General features: G+C 40.8%; 1 protein-coding gene across 2 annotated transcripts in view; it reads right to left on the minus strand.

The window, feature by feature from the left end:
- The window catches only part of CFAP206 (cilia and flagella associated protein 206), an 88,171-nt gene that overhangs the window by 9,944 nt on the left and 52,247 nt on the right, over positions 1 to 25,980 (minus strand). For both annotated transcript variants that reach the window (XM_089691317.1, XM_089691316.1), the window contains 5 exons: positions 21,161 to 21,369; positions 16,714 to 16,833; positions 12,857 to 13,055; positions 10,645 to 10,785; positions 9,184 to 9,377 (listed from right to left, as the gene is read on the minus strand). In XM_089691317.1, the coding sequence (XP_089547443.1) occupies positions 9,184 to 9,377; positions 10,645 to 10,785; positions 12,857 to 13,055; positions 16,714 to 16,833; positions 21,161 to 21,369 (863 nt within the window). The remainder of the gene's footprint in view (positions 1 to 9,183; positions 9,378 to 10,644; positions 10,786 to 12,856; positions 13,056 to 16,713; positions 16,834 to 21,160; positions 21,370 to 25,980) is intronic.

Consider the following 25,980-nt stretch of genomic DNA (forward strand, 5'->3'; position numbering starts at 1 on the left):
ATGGCAGGATGACCAGGTGAAAATAAAGGGCAAAAGAGTATGAAAGAAAACAAATGCACCCACTATATCTAAGGACTTTGAAGTGACAGTATAGTATATATTTTTTTAATTTTTGTTGTTTGTTTTAACCAGTAGTGGACTGCCTGCCACAGTTTTACTGCGACATAACGGCCCCGCTGTGCTAAATGTAAGTAGTCCACATTTCCAGGTAGGGGGCGCGTACGTGCATTACCCAATCTATGCTGTCATTTGCTACAGCACACATAGGTCAGCAGGTCCTGGCCTATGATTTATGGCCAGAACCTGTTGATTGGCCTTGCGAATGACAGTACAGAGCCTGTGTTTACTGAGAACATAGGGCTCTGTACACAGGAGCAGCAATGTGTTTATTTATCTCCCTAAAACAAACACATCTAGTAATAACAGCAGCACACATTACACATTATTAGGCACACAGGTAACTCTTTGTTTTCCCCTAAATGCCCCTTCCTAGCCAGTGTCATTAGTACAGTGGCAGTGTATAGTATTAGTACTGATCACTGTATCAGTGTCACTGGGGATGTCAGTGGCAGTTAGTCAGTTCCCACTAAGTGTCAGTTAGTGTCAGACTGCCCGCTGCACAGTTCCACTTTAAGTCACTGATCACCACCATTACTAGTATAAAATAATAATTGTAGTCGCTATAACTTTCACACAACCCAATCAATATACACTTATTGGGATTGAAGACATGTAGCAGAATACATTTTGGCCTAAATTTATGAAGAAATGTGATTATTTGACTTTTTTTTATTAGATATGCTATATAGCAGAAAGTAAAAAATATTGTTTTATTTTTCTAAATTTCTAAATTTTTATTTTTCAGTCTTTTTTTGTTTATATAATAAAAAATTACAAACTCAGTGGTGACCAAATGCCACCAAAAGAAAGCTCTATTTGTGTGAAAAAAAATTATTTAAATTCCATTTGAGTACAGTGTTTCATGACCACGCAATTGCCAGGTTAAGTAGCGAAGTGTCGAATAGTAAAAAATGCCCTGGTCTTGAAGGGGCTAAAATTTTCCAGAGCCTAGGTGGTTAAATACACAACCTAAAATTAAAGATCCTAAAAGAAAATGGTGCTGCTAGAGTGGCCTGCAGGGCAATCCACGTTGCTTCTCCAGCCATGTCTTGTTGGACTGACACTTACACAGTGTGACTTGAGTTGGCAAAAACTGTGAGCTACTTACTCCAGACCTAACCTTACCCATGAACTCTGTGCATTACTAAATCCTGACCAGTGAACCATCTGCATTACTTGCACCCTGAATTCTGTGCACTACCTAATCCTGACCCCTGATCTCTGTGCTTTACTTAAAGCAGAACTTCACTCTTTTGTTAACTGTTCTTAACCTTTATGCTGCTTGCCTTAGTAAATAGATAAGAAGGTATATTATATTTACTTGTTTTAAAGTTTTTTTTGCATTTCTTCAGTTGCTTCATGGTTTGGACTATGCCAAAATGATGTCGCACATCCCAGTCTTTCTGGGCATTTTTTATTCTTTCATCTGCAGGAGAGGAGAGGTTTTCTCAGCTAAACACAATCTCCTGCCTGGCCTAAGAGCAGGTGGATTCCAGAAAGTAAATGCTACATGAATCATCTTTCGCCCTTACTCAAGATGGCCATGACTAAAAATGATAGGGGGTGTTTTTCAAAGTGATTTCTCAACAAAATAAAGAATGGAGACATGGATCTATGGGTTAAATTGCTTTGAATCTTAAAAACAATTTAAATATTGTTTTCAGTTTGCGGTGCTTCTGGTTTAATTCTGACCCCTGACTCTGCGTTATTTAATCCTGACCCCTGCAATCTGGACATTACTTACTTTACCGAGTCCTGAACTCTGAATGTTACTTAATCCTGACCCCGTAAATCTGTGGATTACTTATTCCTAACATTTAAATTATGTGCATTACCATATCCTGACCCCTGCACTCTGTGCATTACTTACTCCTGACCCCTGCACACTATGCTTTACACTTTTGACCCATAGCAGTATAGGCTCAGGTTTTATTTAACCATACTCTTTAAGCCACTGTAACAGGAATTTGGCCATATCTATAATTTTCTGTAGTGGGTGTATCAAAAATGGGGTGTGATTTTGTAGGTGTGGCTACAAATGAGGGTGTGCTTTTGAGTGTGTGGTTAGGATGTCCCTGAACTTCATTTTAAAAAATCTGGTAACTTTAATATAAATAGAGATACTTCATTATAACCTGCACCAATTTGGCTTATGCAGGAACCTGAATGTTCAGCCTACAGTTGCAAGAAAAAGTATGTGAACCCCTTGGGATTACGTGGAGTTTTGCATGAATTGGGCATAAAATGTGCTCTGAACGTCATCTAAATCACAACAATAGAAGAACACAGTCTGCTGAACATAATACTACACAAACATTAGATGTTGCCATGGTTTAATTGCACATAACATGTAAACATTCACAGTGCAGGGAGGAAAAAGTATGTGAAGCTTTGGACTTAATAACTGGTTGACCCTCCTTTGGCAGCAATAACCTCAACCAAACGTTTCCTGTAGTTGCAGATCAGACCTGCACAATGATCTGGAGTCATTTTGGACCACTCCTCTTCACAAAACTGTTTCAGTGTAGCAATATTCTTGGGATGTCTGGTGTGAATCGCTCTCTTAAGGTCATGCCACAGCATTTCACTCGGGTTGAGGTCAGGACTCTGACTGGGCCACTCCAGAAGGCGTATTCTGTGCTGTTGCAGCCATTGTTTTGTTGAATTACTTGTATGCTTTGGGTCATTGTCCTGTTTCATCACCCATCCTCTGCGGAGCTTCAGTTGGCGGACAGATGGTCGTTCCTTTTTTCTGCAAAATGTCTTGATAAACTCTGGAATTCATTTTCCCATCAATGACAACAATCCGTCCAGGCCCTGAGGCAGCAAAGCAGCCCCAAACCATGATGCTCCCTCTGCCATGTTTCACAGTGGGGATGAGGTTTTGATGTTGGTGTGCTGTGCTTTTTTTTCTCCACACATAGTGTTGTGTGTACCTCCCAAACAACTCAATCTTGGTTTCATCTGTCCACAGTATATTTTGCCAGTAGTGCTGTGGAACATCCAGATGCTCTTTTGCAAACTTCAAACGTGCTGCAATATTCTTTTTGGACAGCAATGGCTTCCTCCGTGGTGTCCTCCCATGTACTCCATTCTTGTTTAATGTTTTCCTTATTGTAGATGTGTCAACAAAAATGTTAGCATGTGCCAGAGATTTCTGTAGGTCTTTAGCTGGCACTCTGGGATTCTTCTTTACCTCATGCAGCATTCTGCGCTGTGCTCTTTCAGTCATTTTTACAGGACGACCACGCCTAGGGAGAGTAGCAACAGTGCTAAACTTTCTCCATTTGTAGACAGTCTGTCTTACCGTGGACACATGAACACCAAGGCTTTTGGAGATACTTTTGTAACCCTTTCCAGCTTCATGCAAGTCAACAATTCTCGATCGTAGGTCTTCTGAGAGCTCTTTTCTGCGAGGCATGGTTCACATCAGACGGTGCTTCTTGAAACCAGTAAACCCAAAACAGGTGTGTGTTTTTTAAGGGCAGGACAGCTGTCAGCAACACATCCAATATCATCACACTGATTGGAGTCAAGGTTGGCTCACTCCTGGCTCCAATTAGCTCTGGGAGAAGTCATTAAGTTAGGGCCTCACATACTTTTTCCTCCCTGCATTGTGAATGTTTACATGTTATGTGCAATTAAACCATGGCAACATCTAATGTTTGTGTAGTATTATGTTCAGCAGACTGTGTTCTTCTATTGTTGTGACTTAGATGACGTTCAGAGCACATTTTATGCCCAATTCATGCAAAACTCCACGTAATCCCAAGGGGTTCACATACTTTTTCTTGCAACTGTATATCATAACTGTGCAGGCTTACCTATGATAGATTTATATTTGCTACTTATTTACAATGTAGCATTACTTGCTTTGTTTGAGCCTGACATTTTAACATTAGTGTAAGGATAGTTGCTGCCTGTCAGATCCCTAACCTCATACATTGCACACTCAGAAGATGCAATGTGTTGAAGTCCTACAGTTGACAGGCTAGTAACTGTCAGAGTTCACCCTTAGCATCTACCATAAATGTATATCGACAGTTTCCTTTTTATCACTGTAGGTCTGTGGCCAGCGACCTACCTATTGAGATCTGTTGGTGAGATCTGCGGTCCACTGGGGATTTCTGCAGAAAGACACAGGTACAAAAGCAAATGCAGTGTGCAGGTTCCACCTACTGGAGAGGCCTCAGCACTACAGGCTTCATTAAAAAAAGGTTGCTGTCATTCAGGGAAAGGGGGGGGGGGGTTGGTAACAGCAGTAGCATCAGACACTACCTTTCATTTTCCATTGCCACAAGGGGCCTCTCTTTTTTTTCTATAGAAAACAGTCTGTTTGCAGAGTTTGTGCTTGTATATTTATTTTTGCACTGACAATACTGACTCTTTCCTGTTATATGGTTTGACTGCCTGCCTAACACCACTGGCTGTCAAGGATGCACCACATAGATCCAGGTCATACCCCCTCTTATGTAGGCGATGGGAATGGAAGAGCTAAATTAGCTCAAATCCATGAGGTTTTTTTTGTTTTTTTTAACCAAGCTCAAAGACTTATTTTTTAGTTCTAAAGCCCAGTTGAATCCACTTTATTACTGTAATGAAGTCAGGCTACATGTACATTTCTGGGTTAGGTATCTTCAGTCATCTTGACTGGCCAAGCCCCAAGGCATGAGAGTCTAACCAGTCACAGGATTTTGTCCCATATTCACAGATCATGTTACAGGCAGTGTAATAAGTGAAATATTTTTTTCTCATTGAGGAGAGGGCCATCGGGAAGTGTCCCTGTCAGATAATTTGGCCTATTTACCATTGTCATTGAAAGTAAATACAATCCCACATTTTGGGTTGTCCCCAGAAAAGTAATAGAGGGGAAAACGTCTAATGGGGATACTAGTTCTGGGGACCTAGGGGTCCCCAAGGAATTCCCTTAATTTTCAAGGATTTCCACTGATGTCCTGTTTGGCTATGACACAGGAAATGAAGGGAAGTCTCCAAAATAGGACACAGATGGCAAAAAAAAAGTTGACAGGGGTTATAACCCTCCCTTGCTCTACCAAAACTAAAAAAAAATGTTTATAGTTCTTCTTTCAACTTTAATTATGTCTTCTGCATACCAAATTTTACATACTAACTTGTGGTCATCTCATGACTTCCAGATATTATTCACTAACTGCCTTGCCTGATAAAGGCGTCACATCCAAATTTAACTTACTGACGGATCACTGATTCACATCTTCTGCTTGTTTAACGTACTGGCTGATAACTGATTTAAAGGGTGTACATTTGCAGGTTCATTTTTTTTCTTAGCTTCTTCTCTGTTTACTGTTATTAATTACAAATGGTTTGGTACCTACAAACATATAATTTAAAAGATTTGGTATTCCTAGGCCCCTTTCACATGGGCGGAGTCCTCCTGCGGATCCACCTGCTCAGCAGAGGATCTGCCTGCTGATCCCCGCTGAGCAGGCAGATGACAGGTCCATGGCCGCTCCGCTTATGCAGAGCAGACAAAGACGCAGTCCATTGTCCTCTATGGGCGGTCAGGTGTAAACAGACTGCCTGTTTGTTTACATGCGACTGTCATCCAATCTGATCCACTAGACGAATGGGGAAGGATCCCAGGATGGGGATTCGTTCCCCATCCATCTGTTTTAGAGGACTGGATGCAGGCGGGTGCAAACAAACACATTAACATCCACCACTCCAGAGAGGGCAATGGATGGTAATCTCTACTTTTAAACATTGTTATTACATTTTAATTTTTTTTTACATTTTAATTTATTAAATACCTTCTTCAGCTCTGTGTATACAAAGGAGCATGGGGGAGCTCTTGTCCATAATGGGCATGGTATTGACACAGCTCCAGAGATCCAAGACCACAGAGATGAGGTCTTGCTGGAAAAAAATATTTTAGGCAACAGACAGCATGGATTCATGAAAGACAGAATTTGTCAAACAAATCTGATTTCCTTTTTATGAGGTGAGCAAAACCTTGGACAGAGGGGTGGCTGTGGACGTGGTATATTTGGATTTTGCAAAAGCGTTTGATACAGTTCCCTACACACAGCTAATGTGTAAGGTAAAGTCTACAGGCTTGGAAAAACCCATATGTAAATGGATGGAAAACTGGCTAAAGATTCAGAGAGTAGTGGTTAATGATTCATACTCTGAATGGTCTAGGGTCGTCAGTGGCGTACCCCAAGGTTCAGTGTTGGGACACTTACTTTTTAATATATTTATAAACGAAATAGGGTCTCGGATTAAGAATCCCATTTCAGTCTTTGCAGATGACACCAAGCAGTGCAATGGTACAAGCTGACCTGAATGCACTGTTTAATTGGGCAACTATGTGGCAAATGAGATTTAATGTAGATAAGGTTATGCACTTGGGGGCTAAGACATCATACATACAGGGGGAGTACAACTGGGGGAATCAATGGTAGAGAAGGATCTGGGAGTTCTGGTAGATCACAAGCTTAATAATGGCATGCAATGCCAAGATGCAGTTTCTAAAGCGAGCAAAATCCTCTCTTGTATCAAAAAAGGTATAGACTCCAGAGAGAGAGAGATATCATATTACCCCTGTACAAATCATTATTAATAACTCATCTAGAACATGCAGTTCAGTTTTGGGCACCAATTCACAAAAAGAACATTGGGGAACTGGAGAAAGTACAGAGAAGGACAACCAAACTGATAAGAGGCATGGAGGAGCTCAGCTCTGAGGAAAGATTAGAGGAACTAAATTTATTCTCTCTTGAGAAGGAGATTAAGGGGGGGATCCGATCAACATGTACAAATACATCAGTGGTTCATATAATGAACTCTGTGTAGAGTTATTCACCCTGAGGTCATCACAGAGGACAAGGGGGGCACTCTTTACATCTGGAGGAAAAGAAATTTAATCTCCAAACACGGAACGGTTTCTTCACAGTAAGAGCTGTAAAAATGTGGAATAGACTCCTTCAAGAGTTGGTTCTGGCTAGCTCAGTGGACTGGTTTAAAAAAGGCCTGGATTCTTTCTTGGATTAACAGAATATAACTGGATATAACATTTATAGGTAAAGTTAAACCAGGGAATATCCGATTGCCTCTCAGGCGATCAGGAAGGACGTTTTTTCCCTTGCAGGAGCAAATTGGATCATGCTTTGCTGGGGGTTTTTTTTTTGCCTTCCTCTGGATCAACTGTGGGTGTAGGATTATAATTTTTTTTTTTTTTTTTTTAATGGTAAAACTGGATGGACTTTTGTCTTTTTTCAGCCAGACTATGTAACGTTTGTTTGCACTTTACAACTTTAACAAATGGACATATAAAACCAATCTACATGGGTTACCTTTAGTACGTTTTTCTTTTTTTGCTCTCTGTAGGTTCCAGGGATGGATTTGATGACCACAAGTCCTTTAATGTCCAGGGAGGTGAACTTTAATCACAATTAATTCACACGGTCACATATGACAAAGTCAAGCCTAGACAGATATCTGTCAACTCTCATTTTTCTCCCAAGCTGAGTTAAGAGTCTTCTAATCCTATCTGCGCCCTGCTCTTGTCAGAAAAATAGCTCAATCCTCAGCATTGTTGAGTTTATTCGTCAAAGAAAGGATCCAGACAGGTACAACTATGAACATATCTTAGTAATGCCTTTACATGCACATGAATTTTAATGGCATCCCAGTCTTAGTCTGTAGGGTTCAATATTGAGTTGGCCCACTCTTTGCAGCTATAGCAGCTTCAATTCTTCTGGGAAGGCTGTCCACAAGGTTTAGGAGTGTGTCTATGTGATAGTTTGACCATTCTTCCAGAAGCGCATTTGTGAGGTGAGGCATTGATGCCAAATGCCTGGCTCACAGTCTCCGCTCTAATTCATCCCAAAGGTGTTCTATTGGGTTGAGGTCTGGACTCTGTACAGGTCAGTCAAGTTCCTCCACCCCATAGTCGCTCATCCATGTCTTTATGAACCTTGCTTTGTGCACTGGTGTGCAGTCATGTTGGAACAGGAAGGGGACATCCCTGAACTGTTCCCACAAAAGTTGGGAGCATGAAATTGTCCAAAATGTCTTGGTATGCTGACACCTTAAGAGTTCCCTTCACTGGAACAATGGGGCCAAGCCCAACCCCTTGAAAACAACCCCACACCACACACTGCATCCGAGGCTTTGCATTGCACTTGGTGATGTAAGTCTTGGATGCAGCTGCTCGGCCATGGAAACCTATTCCATGAAGCTCTCTACGCACTGTTGTTGTGTTATCTGAAGGCTACATTTAGCTATTGACTCTGCAAACAGTTGGCGACTTCTGCGCATTATGCACTTCAGCACGCACTGACCCCGCTCTGTCATTTTACGTGGCCTATCACTTCATGGCTGAGTTGCTGTTGTTCCCAGTTGCTTTCACTTTGTTATAATACCACTAACAGTTGACCATGGAATATTTAGTAGCAATGAAAGTTCACAGATAGACTTGTTGAACAGGTGGCAACCTATCATGGCACCACGCTTGAAATCACTAAGCTCCTGAAAGCGACACATTCTTTCTCAACTGTTTGTAGAAGCAGTCTGCATGCCTAGGTACTTGATTCTATATACCTGTTCCTAGATTGTAAGCTCCAAGGAGCAGGGCCCTCCTATCCCTCTTGTATTAAACTGTATTGTTGCTGTATTGTCTCCCGTTATATTGTAAATCGCTGAGCAAACTGTTGGAGCTATATAAATCCTGTATAATAATAATAATACCTGTGGCCATGGAGGTGATTGGAACACCTGAATCCAATGATTTGGAGGGGGTCCCAATACTTTTGGCAATATAGTGTGTGTGTATATAGACAGATAGATATACATGTATATAAAATGATTTAATGTTGATCCAATATGAGTAATGAGGTTTACTGGTGTAGTTGCTCATACCACATATGGCTCCGATATCAGAAAATGTGTCAAACTTGCTAGCATAATGCATGAAAATATGTAACAACCTTGAGTATCTGTTTAAACCTGTGCTATATACAATTTGTATTAACTGTGCTGATGGTAGTAAAAGATCTTATTCTGTGTTATACATTTCTTTACCTGGGAATAAGGTGTGATGGATGCAAACTGCTGGTGCAGTTCCAATAACTGTATGAGCTCTGCACACTGTTTTGCATTTTCTCCAATTAAACTGATATAGTGATCTGGATCTTGAGCAAACATGGAAGCACCTTCCTTGGAGCTGAAAATATAATACCTTTCTCTGTGCTTCAGAATGCCAATGTTTGGGTTTCCTGTTAAAAAGTATACACATATATATATATGAGGAATGGAAAGGCAAATATACATTGATTGAAAAATTCAAATCAACTACACATAAACACATTTATGTAAGTAGATGAATAATACAATATACAACACTGCTTTTTAAATGGCTGTTTATTAAACTGTATGTTATAATGAAAAATAATATTGATATTGTAAAAGATATGACATTTTCCATAAACGGCAAAACATAACACTTACTTTGAACCTTTTTCCTGCAAAGGTTAGATTAAATGAAGAAGCTAGATTACATTATTGCCATATGCTGCATTTACTACTCTAAACAGGAGGTGTCTATTCACTGAGTACTGTATGTGTGGAGGCAACTATGCTGTATAAAGATCATTCATTCTCCACAACATGGAGGCGTTCTGTACATAGTTGGCATACAGAACTTCCCCAGACATGTGATTGGCTCACCAGTTTTCCCACAAATCTGCACTTCGATACAAGTCAGATTTTAGGCAACCTCTGCAACAAAAAAATAATTTTGGTGTTATACTCCCAAAAGGTTTACTTCTAAAAGGATGTAGACTCTGCAACTTTCCTCATCAGAACTCTGCAAGTGCAGCAGCTGATTTAAGAATGAAAAAGTCACTTCCATTCAGATTTATTCTGCATACAGTAAACCGCATTTCTTCAGAGCAGAAACAGGTAGATCACCCAAAGGAGAATGTTTGTTTTTATTGTGCTGTTTGCCTCAATGACTTGTATACAAATATTGTACAAAAAATTGTGAAAGTAAAATATTATAAAAAGAAAAAGGTAATGAATTCCTAAGGCTTGAAAAAATATGTAGGTCTTTAGGCTGTGTTACCTAGTGATGGGGCTTTCTGTACATAAATGGTGAGCTTTGCCTTACAGAGCATATTACCCCTACGGAGTTCAGTTTGTCACCAGTCATGCGTGGATGATCCAGCTGACTGAGTGAACTTTCATATGAATGTTTATAATTCAAGCATACACATTCCCATCAGGTACGTGGTTGTACATATGATGTCAGGAAAGGAAGCACCCTTGCATGTCCTAGTGATAGGCCAAGGCAATCTAATCTGGCCAGTCAACACTCCTCTTGAGAAGGCTCAGGCTAGGCATATCTGTCAAAGCTGGGGGAACTGATCAATAATTGTACACCTAAAAGAGTTTTCTCCATTAAATGCATTATTTATTCATCGTGTACATTGTGAATCCATAAGTACTACATGTCCAGTTTTATCACATTAAAACAGACCACACCTGGCAACAAGAGGCCATCTTTCGTAGCAACAGTATAGCCACAAAATCCATGGTATTGAATTGGGAGCCGTTCATAATTAGCTGTGTTTTCAGGGAAATACCACTCCTGTGTTGAAAAATTTGATGGATTTATATGAATACCTAAGTAAAGAGATAAAACGTGTCGTTAATAACCAAAATATATAAAATAGCATTGTTATATACAATGGTCATCAAACCTACCAAAAGATTTTGTTTACAAACTGTTTGCGATACATGAGATTTTGAAAATATATATTATTCCTCTCGATATATCCATTAATAAGTGTACTTATTTTTTAAGTTAATTTTAAATATAAAAAGTATAAAACGAATAACAGACCTCCATTTGTTATAAGTATCCCATTAACACTAGTTATACTGCAAAAAATGGATTCATTGCATTGCAAGATGTGTTTGTTCTGTAGTATAAGCAAAAACATATAATTTTATATATTATGAAAAAGCATTACATTTACTCAAAATAAAAATAAGAAAAAAATAATTGTTGCAGAGTGCATATCAAATATTACAATTACACAGAAATGTTAGATTGCAATATACAGTCATGTGAAAATGTAGGTACAACCCATTGAAATTATTGTCTTTATCAAAATATTTGAATAGGCAAACATTAGATCTTCACACAGTGCCTACAGATAAAGGCAATAGACCTGAAAAAAACACAAGAAAAAATTGCCTACAGTATCTGCAGATCCCACAATGGACCTTTTTGAGGTTTCTAGGATAATTATTTTAGCATTAAAGGATCAGCTCTTTGGCTTACTTTGCTAGGCTGGCTAGTCCTGGACAAATTAGCAGTTGTTTAAAAATCCATGCCCCTTATAGATTATTTTTCTTACAGTGGAATGATTGATTATAAAATAATTTTGTGATTATTTTAAAGCCCGTGCTAGAATCCTAGGCATCTGGAACCTGCTTCCTGAAGGCCTTCAGCGCTTAATAGCAAAGAGAACACGAGACCTGAGATATGTGATGTTTAAATAAGACAGGTCCCACCTGCATACTCCCTTTAGAAGTTCTAATCACTGTCATTGACTATCTGAATAAAGGTCCAATGCTTTCCTGTTCAAACATGTTAACAAAGTAAACAATTTCTGTGGGGGGGGGGGTACTTTTTCACATGACTACATACTTAACATGCATACATACGTTATCAGATCTAAAAAAGATGCACTGTCCCACCTCACCTTATGAGGCACATTTATCCATTCACTGTACAGTATAAACCAGAAATGATGAGGGCTCTGCTTATACCACCTGTCCTCCCCAAGACCATCAGATGGTTTAAAGTATATGTAAACCCTCACCTTGTAAAACAACCCATTTAGTTTAAAATATACATGAGAGACAAACCATTAGTGTGTGTGTGTGTGTATATATATATATATTATAATTACCATTTTTAATTTTTTTATAAGTGATCACATAAGAGCTGTGGGGCTGTGGGAGGAGAAGCAGTAGCAAACTAATCTTCCCAGTGAATGGCCGTGTGTGTGTGTGTGTGTGTGTGTGTGTGGGGGGGGGGGGGGGGGGGCGTGTCAGCACAAGCCTGATCATTGGATTAGCTCCCAGCACAGCTAGAAAACTGACCACACTGTGCTTTCCAGCCTAGTGTTGTCATTTTTTAATAGGAAAGCAGAAGAACTGGCAGAAAAAACAGGAATTTCAGAAAACAGGATAGTTTTTCATACAAGTACACTGTACAGCAGGCACATGTCAGGAATATGAAATGCTGAGTTTACATATTCTTTAATGAACCCAGGCTGCCACAGTGCAGAAAGTACCCAATCACCTTAAATTGCAAATTCTTCTAGAAAATCTTCTTCCCTTTCACTGACCTAACAAGCTGTATACTTAGGAACCATTCAGCCTTGGATAGTGCCAGGCCAGATTCTACAGCGATCCTTTCAGGCAGAAGCATGGGGAACACAATTTGTTTCTGAGTGCATAGCATACCAGGTTAGTACAAATCTGACAGGTTCTCTTTAAATTGCTGACATAAATTTGCATGCATTTTTTTACCTATTCATTTTTTTAGAATGCCAGTGAGTTTAGCTTATCAAACCTGAAGCAAGAAAAAATAAACCTGTTACCATCAGCAATTAATCCAAGTCCATGTTATGTTATCCAGGTGAATTTTAGAAAAGATTAAATCTGACTCATTTCTCACCTTCATTTTCTTTATTCCTTTCTTCATCAGTTTTTATTGTTAAATCACTTAGTAATGGCTGGAGGATGTGATCAGGAAAGAGCTCTTCATGGAGTCCTAGAAAGGGCTGCAGGTTTGTAGTCATATTGCTAAGGACACTTAATAACACAATTTCATCCTGGAAGCTGTTCCACAGGTTAGATAGTGAAATAAAGAGTGGCTGCAAAAGACACATATAATCTTCATAACCAATGAGTTTATAAATAATGTAGTCTTGTTCTCTACTGTACATTGCACAGAATAGGATTAGAGTTATACTAAATTATAGAATAGTCCAGCATAAACTGTTTCATGAGACCAGTTATTAGTTCTGTTTTCAACATAGTATTTCACAGAATCAGCCAGAGTGGCCATTTTTTGTAAGTAAAATGAATTAAACTAACCAATAAACTCTATTTACCTATGTTATTGTGCCAGTGAAACTAAACATATGTTTTGCGATTACTGACACTACACAAGTTAACAAGCAATTAATAACAGGCACTTGCCTAGAACCCATATCTCCAGCATTGGTCAGAGAGATTCTCAAGCATGCTCCAAAATAACAGTACAGCTGATACTAGTAATAGGTAGTAGTAATCAATTCTCAAATTGGAAGAAGTTGTTCCTGCCAACTGTTAAAACAATGGGCAGATTTCAGAATATTTCATCATATCTGACCAAAGACAAGTCTATGCATGGCTTGGTCCAGGGTAGATTCAGTGCAAACTATATGTATTTTGCTCACAGTCTGTGTATTATGTCCAGTGGTCTCCATAGCAAAGGTAAATCCACTTACGTCAGATCTCACAGTTCTGCAAGACTTGACCAATCCAGGAACTGTGTGAAATGTTTTTACTCACCATTTTTCTTAAAGTCCATTGGGGTGCACAGCTTGATGAAATTAAAACTAAAGTTCAAGATACTTACTTTAGCTTCAGCGGTCCATTGCCCATGAGGGCCCTTGTAGGCATCTTCTCCTGGGCTTCTTCTGAGTCTCGGTTGTCAGCCTTCTTGTTTGGGCAGTGCAAGAGAACGTAGCTCCCACGCATGTGGTGTGCAGGAGTTCAACCATCTTGGCACACAGGCTGGAATGTATACTGAGCTGCTCAGTGTACATTCTAAAGAAGACTGTGAGCAGGTAGGTAGTTTTATTTTATTACAGAAGAGATATTGCACATATATTCTTCTATAAACAGCTTGCCTGCTCACAATTAAAAAAAAAACAGCTTTAGTTCCGCTTTAAAATGGAATTAAACACAATAACAAAAAATGCAATATATTGCAACTAATCAATTCTTAGATATGGTGATTGTATTAGCTACCTTTTTATGCTTTTTTTTTTATTTTATCTGTTGATCTGGCCATTAACAGCTAAGTTAACCTTTTCCAGAAAATACATGTGGAGTGTGCACCCCAATGGACTCTTAGAAAAGTTTCTGTATTGTCCATTGAGCAGCTTGATGAAATTAAGCAATGTACGGACATCCAAAAGCTGTCCAAACCAAGGGGCAGGCACACAAACTCAGACAAACCAGCCTGCCAAGGAAAAAAGGAAACCAAGAGCATTAAACAGCTATTTGCCTACATTTTCAACTAAGACTAGCACCAGCCAAGATTCAATCCATCTACAGTATGTATCAATTGAACGACTTGGGTACAAACAGCATGTCAGATTTTTAGCATGCAATAATTGACAGTGGCTATGGCCACTAGCAGTAATCACTGTATTCTCATGGCAGGTACAGCTCCCCACGCCCCCTCCCAGGAGAACACAATAGTTCTGTGGGAGGGATTTAGTCAGTGTTGATGGGGAAATCAAGCAATTTTCTTTCTTGCAACCCATGGTTCTAGGAATGAAAATCACATAATCCATGGCCTGCTTTAGTAAGCAAAACTGAACAAGTGTGAGGAAGGAGTGGTTATAGCTGTACAAGGGCAGGCCTTCAGTTTTTATGTGTCTAGTGTCCATTTCTCCTTTAATCAGTGGGATAACCTTAAATTGCTTAGTTTCATCTTGATTTGTACTTCAATGGAAGATATAGAAAATCAGGCTATGCTGGGGTTAAAAGCAACCATAAAAAGTTCTCATCACTGTTCCCAGAGATTTTAAGTAAGTTGGAAAATATCTGATTGGCAAAGGACAGTAACCCTTTAAAAAAGACAACTTTGTCCAAGTTCTCCAGTTTCTTCTCACAATCCAAAATCATGCCTGTAGGTGTATCAAATTCCTCTAAAAAAAAAATTGGCACTGCAAATGTTTCAGTGAAATGAGATGGTCCTTTGTGGGACTGGGATGGATGTGTATCAAGCTATGTACTCTCTAAAGTGTTGTGTAATATTTGTGCCTTATAAATACTGGGGTGTAGTAACTGTGAAAATGAAAAGTAGAGCTCTTCTAATAATTATTAAATCAGATATCTATCTAACTATGGTAAATATACCATTTAAATCACTGCAGAATATATATCCAGTGTATTTACAGCTCTTTACAATAAACCTATTGTTTGATTTTTGGTCTCTTCTTGAGTAAAATTATGTCTGTGATGTTGCAATGAGCTGTTTGTAAAGCAGGCCACAGATGGGTTAGATTTTTTTGTTCACCCAGCAGGATTCCACCATCCACACATTCAAAGTGGGTTGGAGAATCACTCCTGCTGAGCTTTTGTGATCAGTGCTGCTAACTACAGCCGGCAGTGCTGATCGACCAGCATTTATCTAACAGGATGTTTGTACAGAAGTCGATTGGTAGATTGACTTCTGTACAACCAGCGTGCCCATACATGGATCAAATTTTGGCCAGTCCCTGCTGAACAGGCCAAATGTTGATGCATCTATGGCTGGCTTAAGAAAGAATGAAGAAAAATTCCACAGTGTAATATTTTAAAATTCTCTGAACTGCATTATAGCGTGCTCATCAACCATCAATTGTTTTTCAGGTTGTAGTTTGTTTGGTATGAAGTTACTTAAAGAAGAACTACACTACACCTGAACACCACAAACCAAAAATGCAATTGAATTCACTTTTGTTATTCAAAGCAAACTCACCCATCCATACATGTCTCCATACTTTATTTTACTGAGAAATCACTTTTAAAAATACCCCATAGCATTTCTGGCTGTGTCCATCTTGAGTAAGGGCAGATGATTCAGGTAGCATTAACGTCCTTGAATCCATATGCTCTTACCTCAGGCATGCAACTGCTTTTTATTGCTACTTTGTTTCTGGCTGCTAAATAATAATAGGCTAGGCCTGGAAGAAACTTACAGTCCATTTTCAAGTAGTCAAAGTATGAATATGATACTGGTCACAAGGCTTATTTATGCCTTTTCATCTCTTTCTGAACTCTTCTAGCCTGAGTAAATTATAGTTTTTGGCTTGGCCTTTGATCCTGTGTTCATGGGAGATTCTTCTGTGTTCTTCCTTTGCTACCTATCCCCTTGTTTTATCCTTGTTTCCCAACCTACATCTTTTCCCTGGTCATTTACTTTATCTATTTCCTCCTTCCCTGGCCTGCACCTCTTCTCCTCACTACCATTCCCCACTCTCTTCTCTGATCACCCCCTCTCCTGCCCTCCCCCTTCACACCTTTTCTGGACCTACCTTTTCAACCAGTGGTTTAAGTCACCTATCCATGACTAATGGACCCTAAAGGGCCCACTAGCATTGTTTTTACATAGGTCCTGAATGTTAACCAACGCAAATGTTTTCTCATCTTTACCAATATTGATTGTTGTTATTCCTATCAGATGTTTTAGCCTCTGCATGTGTGTCATTGCTGTTAGCTCAAATTAATAACATGCAACATAATGTGACATTGACAGCTGTCATTACTTACATAGACCTGCGCTGTGGGAACTGCAGACTTTAACCGGACTGTATCCCTCAATTGTTCCTTTTGTGCCCAGTACTGCTTATCAATTAGATCAACTTGTTGGGCACATGTGATGATATCTGACTAAAGAAATAAAAGAAACATACATTACTTTCTAGCATAATAAGTGGCCACACACTAGTGCAATATTATGCTACATTTTATAGAATCACAATGAACACAGTGGGGTTGTGTCAAAGGTCTGTGCAAAGTGCATTGATTCACCAGAATCTATATTACTGTAAACACAATAAACCTAAAGCTGACGTTTAGGTATGTACTATTTTTGCATAGTTACATTGGTCTGGCTTGGACCATTGTAAATATGTATGTGCCGTACCTGGCCAGTCCTTGTGGACACTGGAAGTCATTGTAGTAGGTATTAGTGTGATCTCTGCTGTTTTCCGGGACCCGTGCCAAGCTGCCTCTCTATTGCTTTGTGAACACAGGAGCTTGCTTACCGTATATACTCGAGTATAAGCCGACCCGAATATAAGCCGAGGTACCTAATTTTACCACAAAAAACTGGGAAAAACTATTGACTCGAGTATAAGCCGGTGGTGTCAGTGGGGGGAGGAATAGTGCCCCATCGTTGGTTTCAGTGGGGGGAGGAATAGTGCCCCACCGTTGGTGTCAGTGGGGGGAGGAATAGTGCCCCATCGTTGGTGTCAGTGGGGGGAGGAATAGTGCCCCATCGTTGGTGTCAGTGGGGGGAGGAATAGTGCCCCATCGTTGGTGTCAGTGGGGGGAGGAATAGTGCCCCATCGTTGGTGTCAGTGGGGGGAGGGATAGTGCCCCATCCTTGGTGTCAGTGGGGGGAGGGATAGTGCCCCATCGTTGGTGTCAGTGGGGGGAGGAATAGTGCTCCATCGTTGGTGTCAGTGGGGGGAGGAATAGTGCCCCATCGTTGGTGTCAGTGGGGGGAGGAATAGTGCCCCATCGTTGGTGTCAGTGGGGGGAGGAATAGTGCCCCATCGTTGGTGTCAGTGGGGGGAGGAATAGTGCCCCATCGTTGGTGTCAGTGGGGGGAGGAATAGTGCCCCATCGTTGGTGTCATTGGGGGGAGGAATAGTGCCCCATCGTTGGTGTCAGTGGGGGGAGGAATAGTGCCCCATCGTTGGTGTCAGTGGGGGGAGGAATAGTGCCCCATCGTTGGTGTCAGTGGGGGGAGGAATAGTGCCCCATCGTTGGTATTAGTGACACCAATGATTGGGCACTATTCCTCCCACTGACACCAATGATACTTACCTTGCTGACCCCTGCTCCAGCCTGGGCTCACTCGCTCCCTCCCTCTCCCATGGTACACACTTACCGGTCAGATGTCTTCCTTCTCCGGCCGCTCTCCTCCTCTTCACTCGCTCGATCTTCGCGGTGCCGCTCGGCTCCTCCTCTCCAAGCTCCACCTCCTCGCCGGTGATTGGGCGCCTGTGTGCCTCTCCTGAGCTACAGTTCCAGCGGCCAATCACCGGCGAAGATTGATCCCGGGGGTGTGTCCAGATGACAGGGACGGCATGTCATCCCGCCCACACCTGGAGACGTTGACTCGAGTATAAGCCGAGGGGGCCGTTTTTCAGCACAAAAAATGTGCTGAAAAACTCGGCTTATACTCGAGTATATACGGTACTTGGCACGGGCACCATTCAGAGAAGACTTTGCATTTTCTCAATCAGTGCAAAGGGTTCTCTGATTGGACAAGGTAGAGATTTTGACATCACTACCTCTCCACCTTATCCAATCAGAAAATGCTTTCAATTAATTGAGAACATGCAAAGTGCTTTCTGCATGATGCCCATGCAAGGGATTAAGAAGACAACAGTAGTGGTGTCTACTATAGTGATTTCCAGCTTCCACAGGGGATCCCACAGGTATGGAACATGCATACTTACATTTCTCCAAGCTGGACCAATGTAACTCTACAAAATAGTCTATACCTAAACTTCAGCTTTAAATCAAACTTATTTCTATGGGTTACTGTACTTTACACACTAATAAGAATATGTTTTTTCAAAATAAATTAGTTTTAGGGAGAACACTTGAGAAATGAAACAGTATAGCTGGGGTACAAATATATCAGCAAAAATATTGCTTGACAGCCAAAAACAGGTTTAATCCTATCCACATTCCTTCAAGGCAGGATAACAGAATCACACTATTGCTTTGTGAAATGCGCTATGAATGGTCTCCAACGCACCAAGGCAATGCACCTGCTTAGCAACCCTCACCAACACACTACCATGCATTTTGTTTCCAAAAAAAGGTCAGGTGCAATTTGCCCATACTAGGATGCACTGATAGCTCAGTCCAAAATAATGGGCTGCCTTAATGCAATATGCATTAACGTGTGTACTTCACATTGTGGATGTGTGAACCTTGACTTAAAGTGGTATTAAACCCAAAAGCAAATATTTTTTATATTGCAGTTAACCAATTTTTAGCTGTATAGGCTGCATTTGTTTTCTTTTTTAAGCTTTCATTTTAATTTTCACCTGGTGATCAAACCAGTAAGTCTGTTATTTTTTAACAGAACAAGCTGTCCCGCAGATGGAGCAGTTAGAAGGTTGAGAGACCATTTAACACTTACAGAAGTGCTTACAATGATCAGCTTTTATTTATTTAAATTAAACCTTTATCCCAAAAGGAAAAAAACTTTTGTTGTAACTGCTTGTAATGGTGTTTACTGGAATTAGGCCTCCATTTGTTAGTGTATTTAGATCTGCTAGTGCATCTAATACTTCACTCCCCCTATACTGTTAATGCTGCTGTCCAAAGGTGTCTCTGATGCTCCTTCATCCAGAGTGTAGGCACCCTAATACAGGAGGTATGGCAAAATCACCAGGTGGAAACAGGGAAGAAAGTCTACAAGAGAAATCTAATGCAGCCACCATATCTAATGATTGTCAAAGTAGTTGTAAAGGCTGAAGGTTTTTTACCTTCATGCATTCTATGCATGAAGGTTAAAATATCTTGTGCGTGCAGCAGCCCCCTCAATACTTACCAGAGCCTCATCGCGATCCAGCAAAGTGAATGACAGCCTCGGCTGCCTCCTCATTGGCTGAGACAGCAAGCAGGAGCCATTGGCTCCCACTGCTGTCAATCACAGGCAGTCAGCCAATGAGGAGGGGGGGGGGGGCAAGACGCGGCTCCATGTGTGAATGGACACACCAAGAAGTGGGTGCCCCCATAGCAAGCTGTTTCCTGTGGGGGCACCCGACAGAAAGGAGGAGCCAGGAGAGCCTGTGGGGGACCTGAAAAGAGGAGGATCCGGGCTGCTCTGAGCAAAACCAGTGCACACAGTAGGTAAGTATAGACATGTTTTTATTTTACAAGAAAAAAAAATGAACCTTTAGAATCACTTTAAGCTGCAATATATAAAATTTTTGGTTTTGAGATTAACACCACATTAACAACAAGTCATGCAGTTTGATATAGCTTTTAAATTCATGCTGCAATATAGCCAGAAGTAGGGCTGACTTGAACTTAAAATAGAGTTTTCTGTAATTTTCCTCTCTACTGAAAGACTCTGTACATGCAATGATACACCGCAATATAATAATGTTTTTATCATTAAAAAGCAGTCCTTGAGCTCTGGTCAAATGAGTTTGCCTAGAATGGGAAAATGTCATTCGTCTGCTTCAGAAATAAAAAACGTTTAGTCTTGGTTCACACTATTGTGATACGGGAAACCGCATGTGATTCAGACAATTCAAATGTGAATTCTGAAGGAATTTGGTATAGCTGGAGATAAAATTTGCACCAAACTCGCACAAGACTCTTTTTTTTCACCAGATCAGAATCGCACCACATAGATGTAAATGGCTTTCATAGCAATGTTTTTTCAGATGATGTGCGAATCTAAGCCTTTCAGATCGGATGTAATCCGAATAGGTGCTCAGTCTCCATTTCCCCAGTGATCAGAGTGCATGATTGTAAATTTGTAGAAAGTCACAAAGTGGGAGGTACAGCTGGGGCTAATCTACATTAGACATTGAACACAGCCAATGATTCTATGAGAATTTACATGACTGTTTCATCTGAGCTAGATTTTTACTCTAGGAAACATGCTGATCCTGGAGGATGCTTTAAAAAAGATAGTGCTGTCCTTTTGGGAAAAAAAACTGATCTCTGTAGGGTTGCCACCTCATCCCTTTAAAACCGAACAAATATTAAATACACAGGTTCTGAGGCTAAATTAATGCAGAAAAAGCACTAGATGAGTTTAATTATCACCTTAATCAGCCACAGAACCTTTATAATTAATATGTGTTCAGCTTTAGAGGGATGACGTGGCAACCCTAGATCTCTGTGATAGGGACATAGCGTGACAAAATGTAACTGAAGCTTGGTTCGCTTTAATCAAAAGATTTTAAACTGTATAATACAAACCCCATCCAAGACCACACACAGCACTTACCAAAATAATGTTTAAAAATGCCTCATGCTGTCTTGCATTGTAAAGTGCTTCTTTTATCTGGGTTAAATTGAGCAGATTGGTTTTTGACTGTTTTCCATACATCTTCTCCAAAATTGCTGTGTATTTGTATATCATCTCCCGAGAAGATTGGAGCTCAGAATCAATGTGCTTTGTTGTAGCTGGTATTGCCTCCTTTAGAACGACTGGCACTATCAAGGCAAAAAGTCAATTTAATGATAAATAAATATTCTAAGCTCTAAATATAAAAAAAATTCCCAAAATAAATTCACCGTTCAAAAAAAATCACATAAATCCCCTTACATATCCTCTTGTGTAAGAAACATGTGCATGGGAAAACAACATACTTCTACATAAATCGGGGCAAATCCTTCAAAAGTGCTCTTTCCATACATTATGACGTTTCTCTTGGGAAAACAAACTCACCAGCACCAAAAGTATAATGACCAGAATGCAGGAGTCAGGACTAAGAAGCGCAAAGTGCAGGGGTCAGTGGTGTGTAGGGCAGAGTGCAGATGTCATCAGCATGCAAAGCACCATGCAGGGGTCAGTAGTGTGCGAAGCAGAGTGCAAGGTTCAATAGTATTCAGGGCAAAATACAGGGGTCAATAGTATTCAGGGCAGAGTTCAGGGAGCAGTAGTATGTACAGCAGAGTACAGGGGTCAGTAGTATGCAGGGCAGAATACAGGGTCAGCAGTATGTCGAGCAGAGTACAAGGGTTAATAGCATATATGGCAGAGTGTGATTCCCTCAAATTCCCAGGACCAGGAAGTTGTGGTGAGACAGATACCTGTGCTGGTCCCTGTCAATCCACCTCTCACATCCGACCCATCATATGTGATATAATGAATGCCAGAAGATGTGTGTGTTATCAGTTCTGTGTTTTTTTTTTTTCAGATTAATGGCCCATACACACGATAAAAAAAAACAAATGAAAATTTCCATACAAGGAACGATTGGCTGATTATGTGATTGTTAGTATAATGCTTTGGACTTTTCGGATGACAAAACTGAGGGTGCAAGCTAGAAAATTTTTATTGTACGTGAACATAACATCCGATTTCCATTTAATGTGTACAGTAATCATATGTAAATAATTGAATAGAAAAAAATGCACATGATCAGAAGTATAAAAGGACCCTACACTTCCTCTTCCACTACGCTAGTATGTAGCTACATTTGCCTGCGTTTGCCTTTGTCGGTCAAGAACTTTTTTACAAGTTAATACCATTCCGGCTACATCATGGAAAATTGGACAATCAGTCATCCAATGTTCTCATAGTGTATACTAGGCTTTACATAAAATGAATTTGTTGCTTTTAGGAAGTAAACAACAGCAGTTTTCTAGTGGGAGCATCTATCAAACAAATGCCATTGGAACAATGTTTGCACAACTATTTTTTTAGTTTTGCTATCCTCTAATATAGTGGGGAAATGCCATTAGAAGATTTCCCCACTATAACTGTTCTGGGGACAGCCCAAAATGTGGGTTTTCTTTCACTTTAGAAGAAAACTGTAAACATGATCAATAGAGGGGGTGAATCTTGTTTAAAGAAAAAAAGATATTTCACAAAATCAGTTAAAGTAGAACTAAAGGCAAAATATTTTTTTTCATTTTGTTATAGTAAAAGGTTATAACCTGTCAAGTTTTTTTTTTTTTGCCATCTGTGTCTCATTGGGGAGATTTTCCTTCACTTCCTGTCCCTTAGTCAATACAGGAAGTGAAAGTGAGGGAATACCTTGTTGTCACCAGAGTCACTGAAACTAGTGTATCCATTGAAAGATTTACGCTCTATAAGGCTAGGTTCACATCTGTGTAGATTGCGGTTGATGCATGTGTTTTGTGCTTTTTGTTACTTTACCTGGTTGTCAAGGAGCGGGCAGCTGCCGGTATCCTTAACAACCAGTGAACGACATGGTTGTTAAAAAGCGGACAGCCGCCAATGTCCTTAACAATCAGTAAACAACATGCTCATAAAGGAGCAGACAGCCGCCACGTACTTGACAATTGAGTCATTTGAGTCATCAGCTGTCAGTGGGGTTCCCTGCTGCCAGCTGAATATAAACAAACCTACTACCGGTGATTAAAAAATTGGGAAAAAAACAGCATGCCCCCCCAATCCTTACCAGACCCTTATATGAGCATACAGCGTGGCAGGTCAGGAAAGGGGAGGAGCGAGTGAGCGCCCACCCCCCTGGACCATACCAGGCCACATGCCCTCAACATAGGGGGTGCTTTGGGGCAATGGTGCTCCTCCACCCCAAAGCATCTTGTCCCCATGTTGATGAGGACAAGGGCCTCTTCCCCACAACCCTGGGCTGAGGTTGTGGGGTTCTGCAGGGGGTGACTTATTGGAATAACAAAGGGTCTCCCAGATCCCGGCCCCCCATGTGAATGAGTATGGAGTACCCCTACTCATTCACCAAAAAAGTGTCAAAAGTGAGTAAAAACGCAACAACAGTTTTTGACAAGTCCTTTATCAAAAAAAAGGTTAAAAAAAAAAAAATTGCTGATGACCTAAAGAAAAAAAAAAGAGCTCCGCTCCCGACGAAGGCTTCTGCCGTCTGATAGCTCTTAAATAAGCTAAGAGATGGAGCATGCCCCGGTCAATGGCGTCACAAGGGGGCGACATCACTGTGTGGCTCCACCCCTTGGCTTATTTAGGAGCTATCAGACAACGGGAGCTTTCGTCGGGAATGGAGCTCTTTTTTTTTTTCTTCGGGTCAGCAGTGGTGTTTATCGTGATTGATGTTGGATCTACTTCGGGGGACAATTTTTTTTTAAAGTTTTTTATTAAAGGACTTGTCAAAAACTGTTGTTGTGTTTTTTATTCACTTTTGACACTTTTTTGGTAAATGAGTAGGGGCACTATGTGCCCCATACTCATTCACATTAGAGGGGGCCGAATTCTGGGGGACCCCTTGTTAAGTCAACCCTTGAAGACCCAAACAAGCACAGCCCAGGGTCAAGTCACCCCCTGCTCCAAAGCACCCCCCAGGCATGTGGCCTGGTATGGTTCGGGGGGGGGAGGCTACCCCCTTTCCTGACTTGCTTGGCTGCATGCTCAGATAAGGGTCTGGTAAGGATTTTGGGGGGGAACCCATGTCAGGGTTTTTTTTTTAAATTGGCATGAATTCCCCTTAAAATCCATACCAGACCCGAAGGGCACAGATGTGAACTAGATCCACAGGAAATTACCGTATGTTAACCTCCCTGGCGGTATTCCCGAGTGTAGCTCGGGGTAGAGTTTTAGTAACAAAAGCGGTAACCCCGAGCTACACTCGGGCTTACCATGCGGTGCTGCATAGGGAGTCCCTGCAGCACTTACCTTGTCCTTCGCTCCCACGATGTGTCCCCTGCAGCGTCCCCAGCCATCTCCTCCGGCTGATGCCGGCATCCGGCTTCTGTATTCCGGTCCCCGTGGCGTCGGGACGTACGGGCGGCGGCGGCGGGAAATTTGAAAATTTTTTTCAAAACACATTTTTCACAGTAAAACATTGCTGTTTTAACCCATTTCACATACATATTGTCCCTAGTGCTTTGTCCTGTGCCCTGCCTACATTTTGTCTGTCTTTCTGCCTGGAAACTTAGAAAAATCCATGGCGTCCAAAAAGTGTCCCTTTAGGTCAAAAGCGGTTTTAGACCAGCTAGAGAACAGCGACAGTAAATCAGAACCACTTGCAGAATTGAGTGATAATGATTCGTGGGGAAATTCGTCATCAGACACTGAAAACGATTTTGCGACTTTGCTCAGCAATGTACGAACTTGGCGCTCTATTTCAAATTTCTGTGTTTTCAGTTTGATTATATTATTGAATTAAATGTATTATTATTATATTATTATTTTTTTATGATTATTTATTAAATTATAATTTATGATTTTGTGTTTCAAATTTTATCATACCCGGGATGTTTAATAGACTCTTGTTCAGACAGATTTCAGTGAGTTATTCCTAAAAATTACAGCCTACAATAAAAAAACTACATATTTCTATGCAAAATAATGGTACCGCTTTCAGCACCAAAAATCTGAAATAATCATACCGCCAGGGAGGCTAAATGAACTGTAGTGAAATCGTGAAAGTGTGAACCTAGAGTTAATGTTCTGGGGACAACTCAAAATTTTTGATTTTTTTTTTTGTACTTTCAATATTGATGATAATTAGAGATGAGCGAATCGAAGTATCCGAAGTGGAATTCGAGTCGAATATCGGAAAAATTTCGATTCGTGCCGAATCCGTAAAACAGCCTAATTCGGACGCGCGAATCGAAATTTTTCCGAAAATGGCGGCTGACATGTGCGGCGACGGAGCGGGGATGTCGGGGAAGGCGCGCAGACAAGGCGCGCTGCCCCATAATGCATTCCTCAACGACATGTGATCGCATCAGCCAATCAGCAGCCAGCCAGCCAGCACTGTGTAATGGTCGAGGTATATATAGCGGCCATTTTGGAAATCTTCATTTGCCTGCAGTCATTGAACAGAGGCAGACCGCTCTGTACTAGGGACAGGGACAGAGTTAGGGCCACAGAAACGAGAATTGGGGACAGAGAGAAGTTACTTAGGGACAGAGAACCATTACTCAGGGACACAGACTTGTTAATGAGGGCCACAGAATCGTTATTTAGGGACAAAGAAACGCTAGTTAGGGCCACAGAATTCATACTCAGGGACAGACAGAATTTTCACTCAGTGCCAGAGAATTGTTACTTAGGGCCACAGAAACGTTATTAGGGCCACAGAATTTTTACTCAGGGACAGACAGAATTGTTACTGAGTGCCAGAGAATTGTTACTCAGGG

This window comes from Staurois parvus, unplaced genomic scaffold (genome assembly GCF_062004578.1).
Source record: "Staurois parvus isolate SC_StPar_1 unplaced genomic scaffold, SC_StPar_1.0 ptg000561l, whole genome shotgun sequence".
Lineage (NCBI taxonomy): Eukaryota > Metazoa > Chordata > Amphibia > Anura > Ranidae > Staurois > Staurois parvus.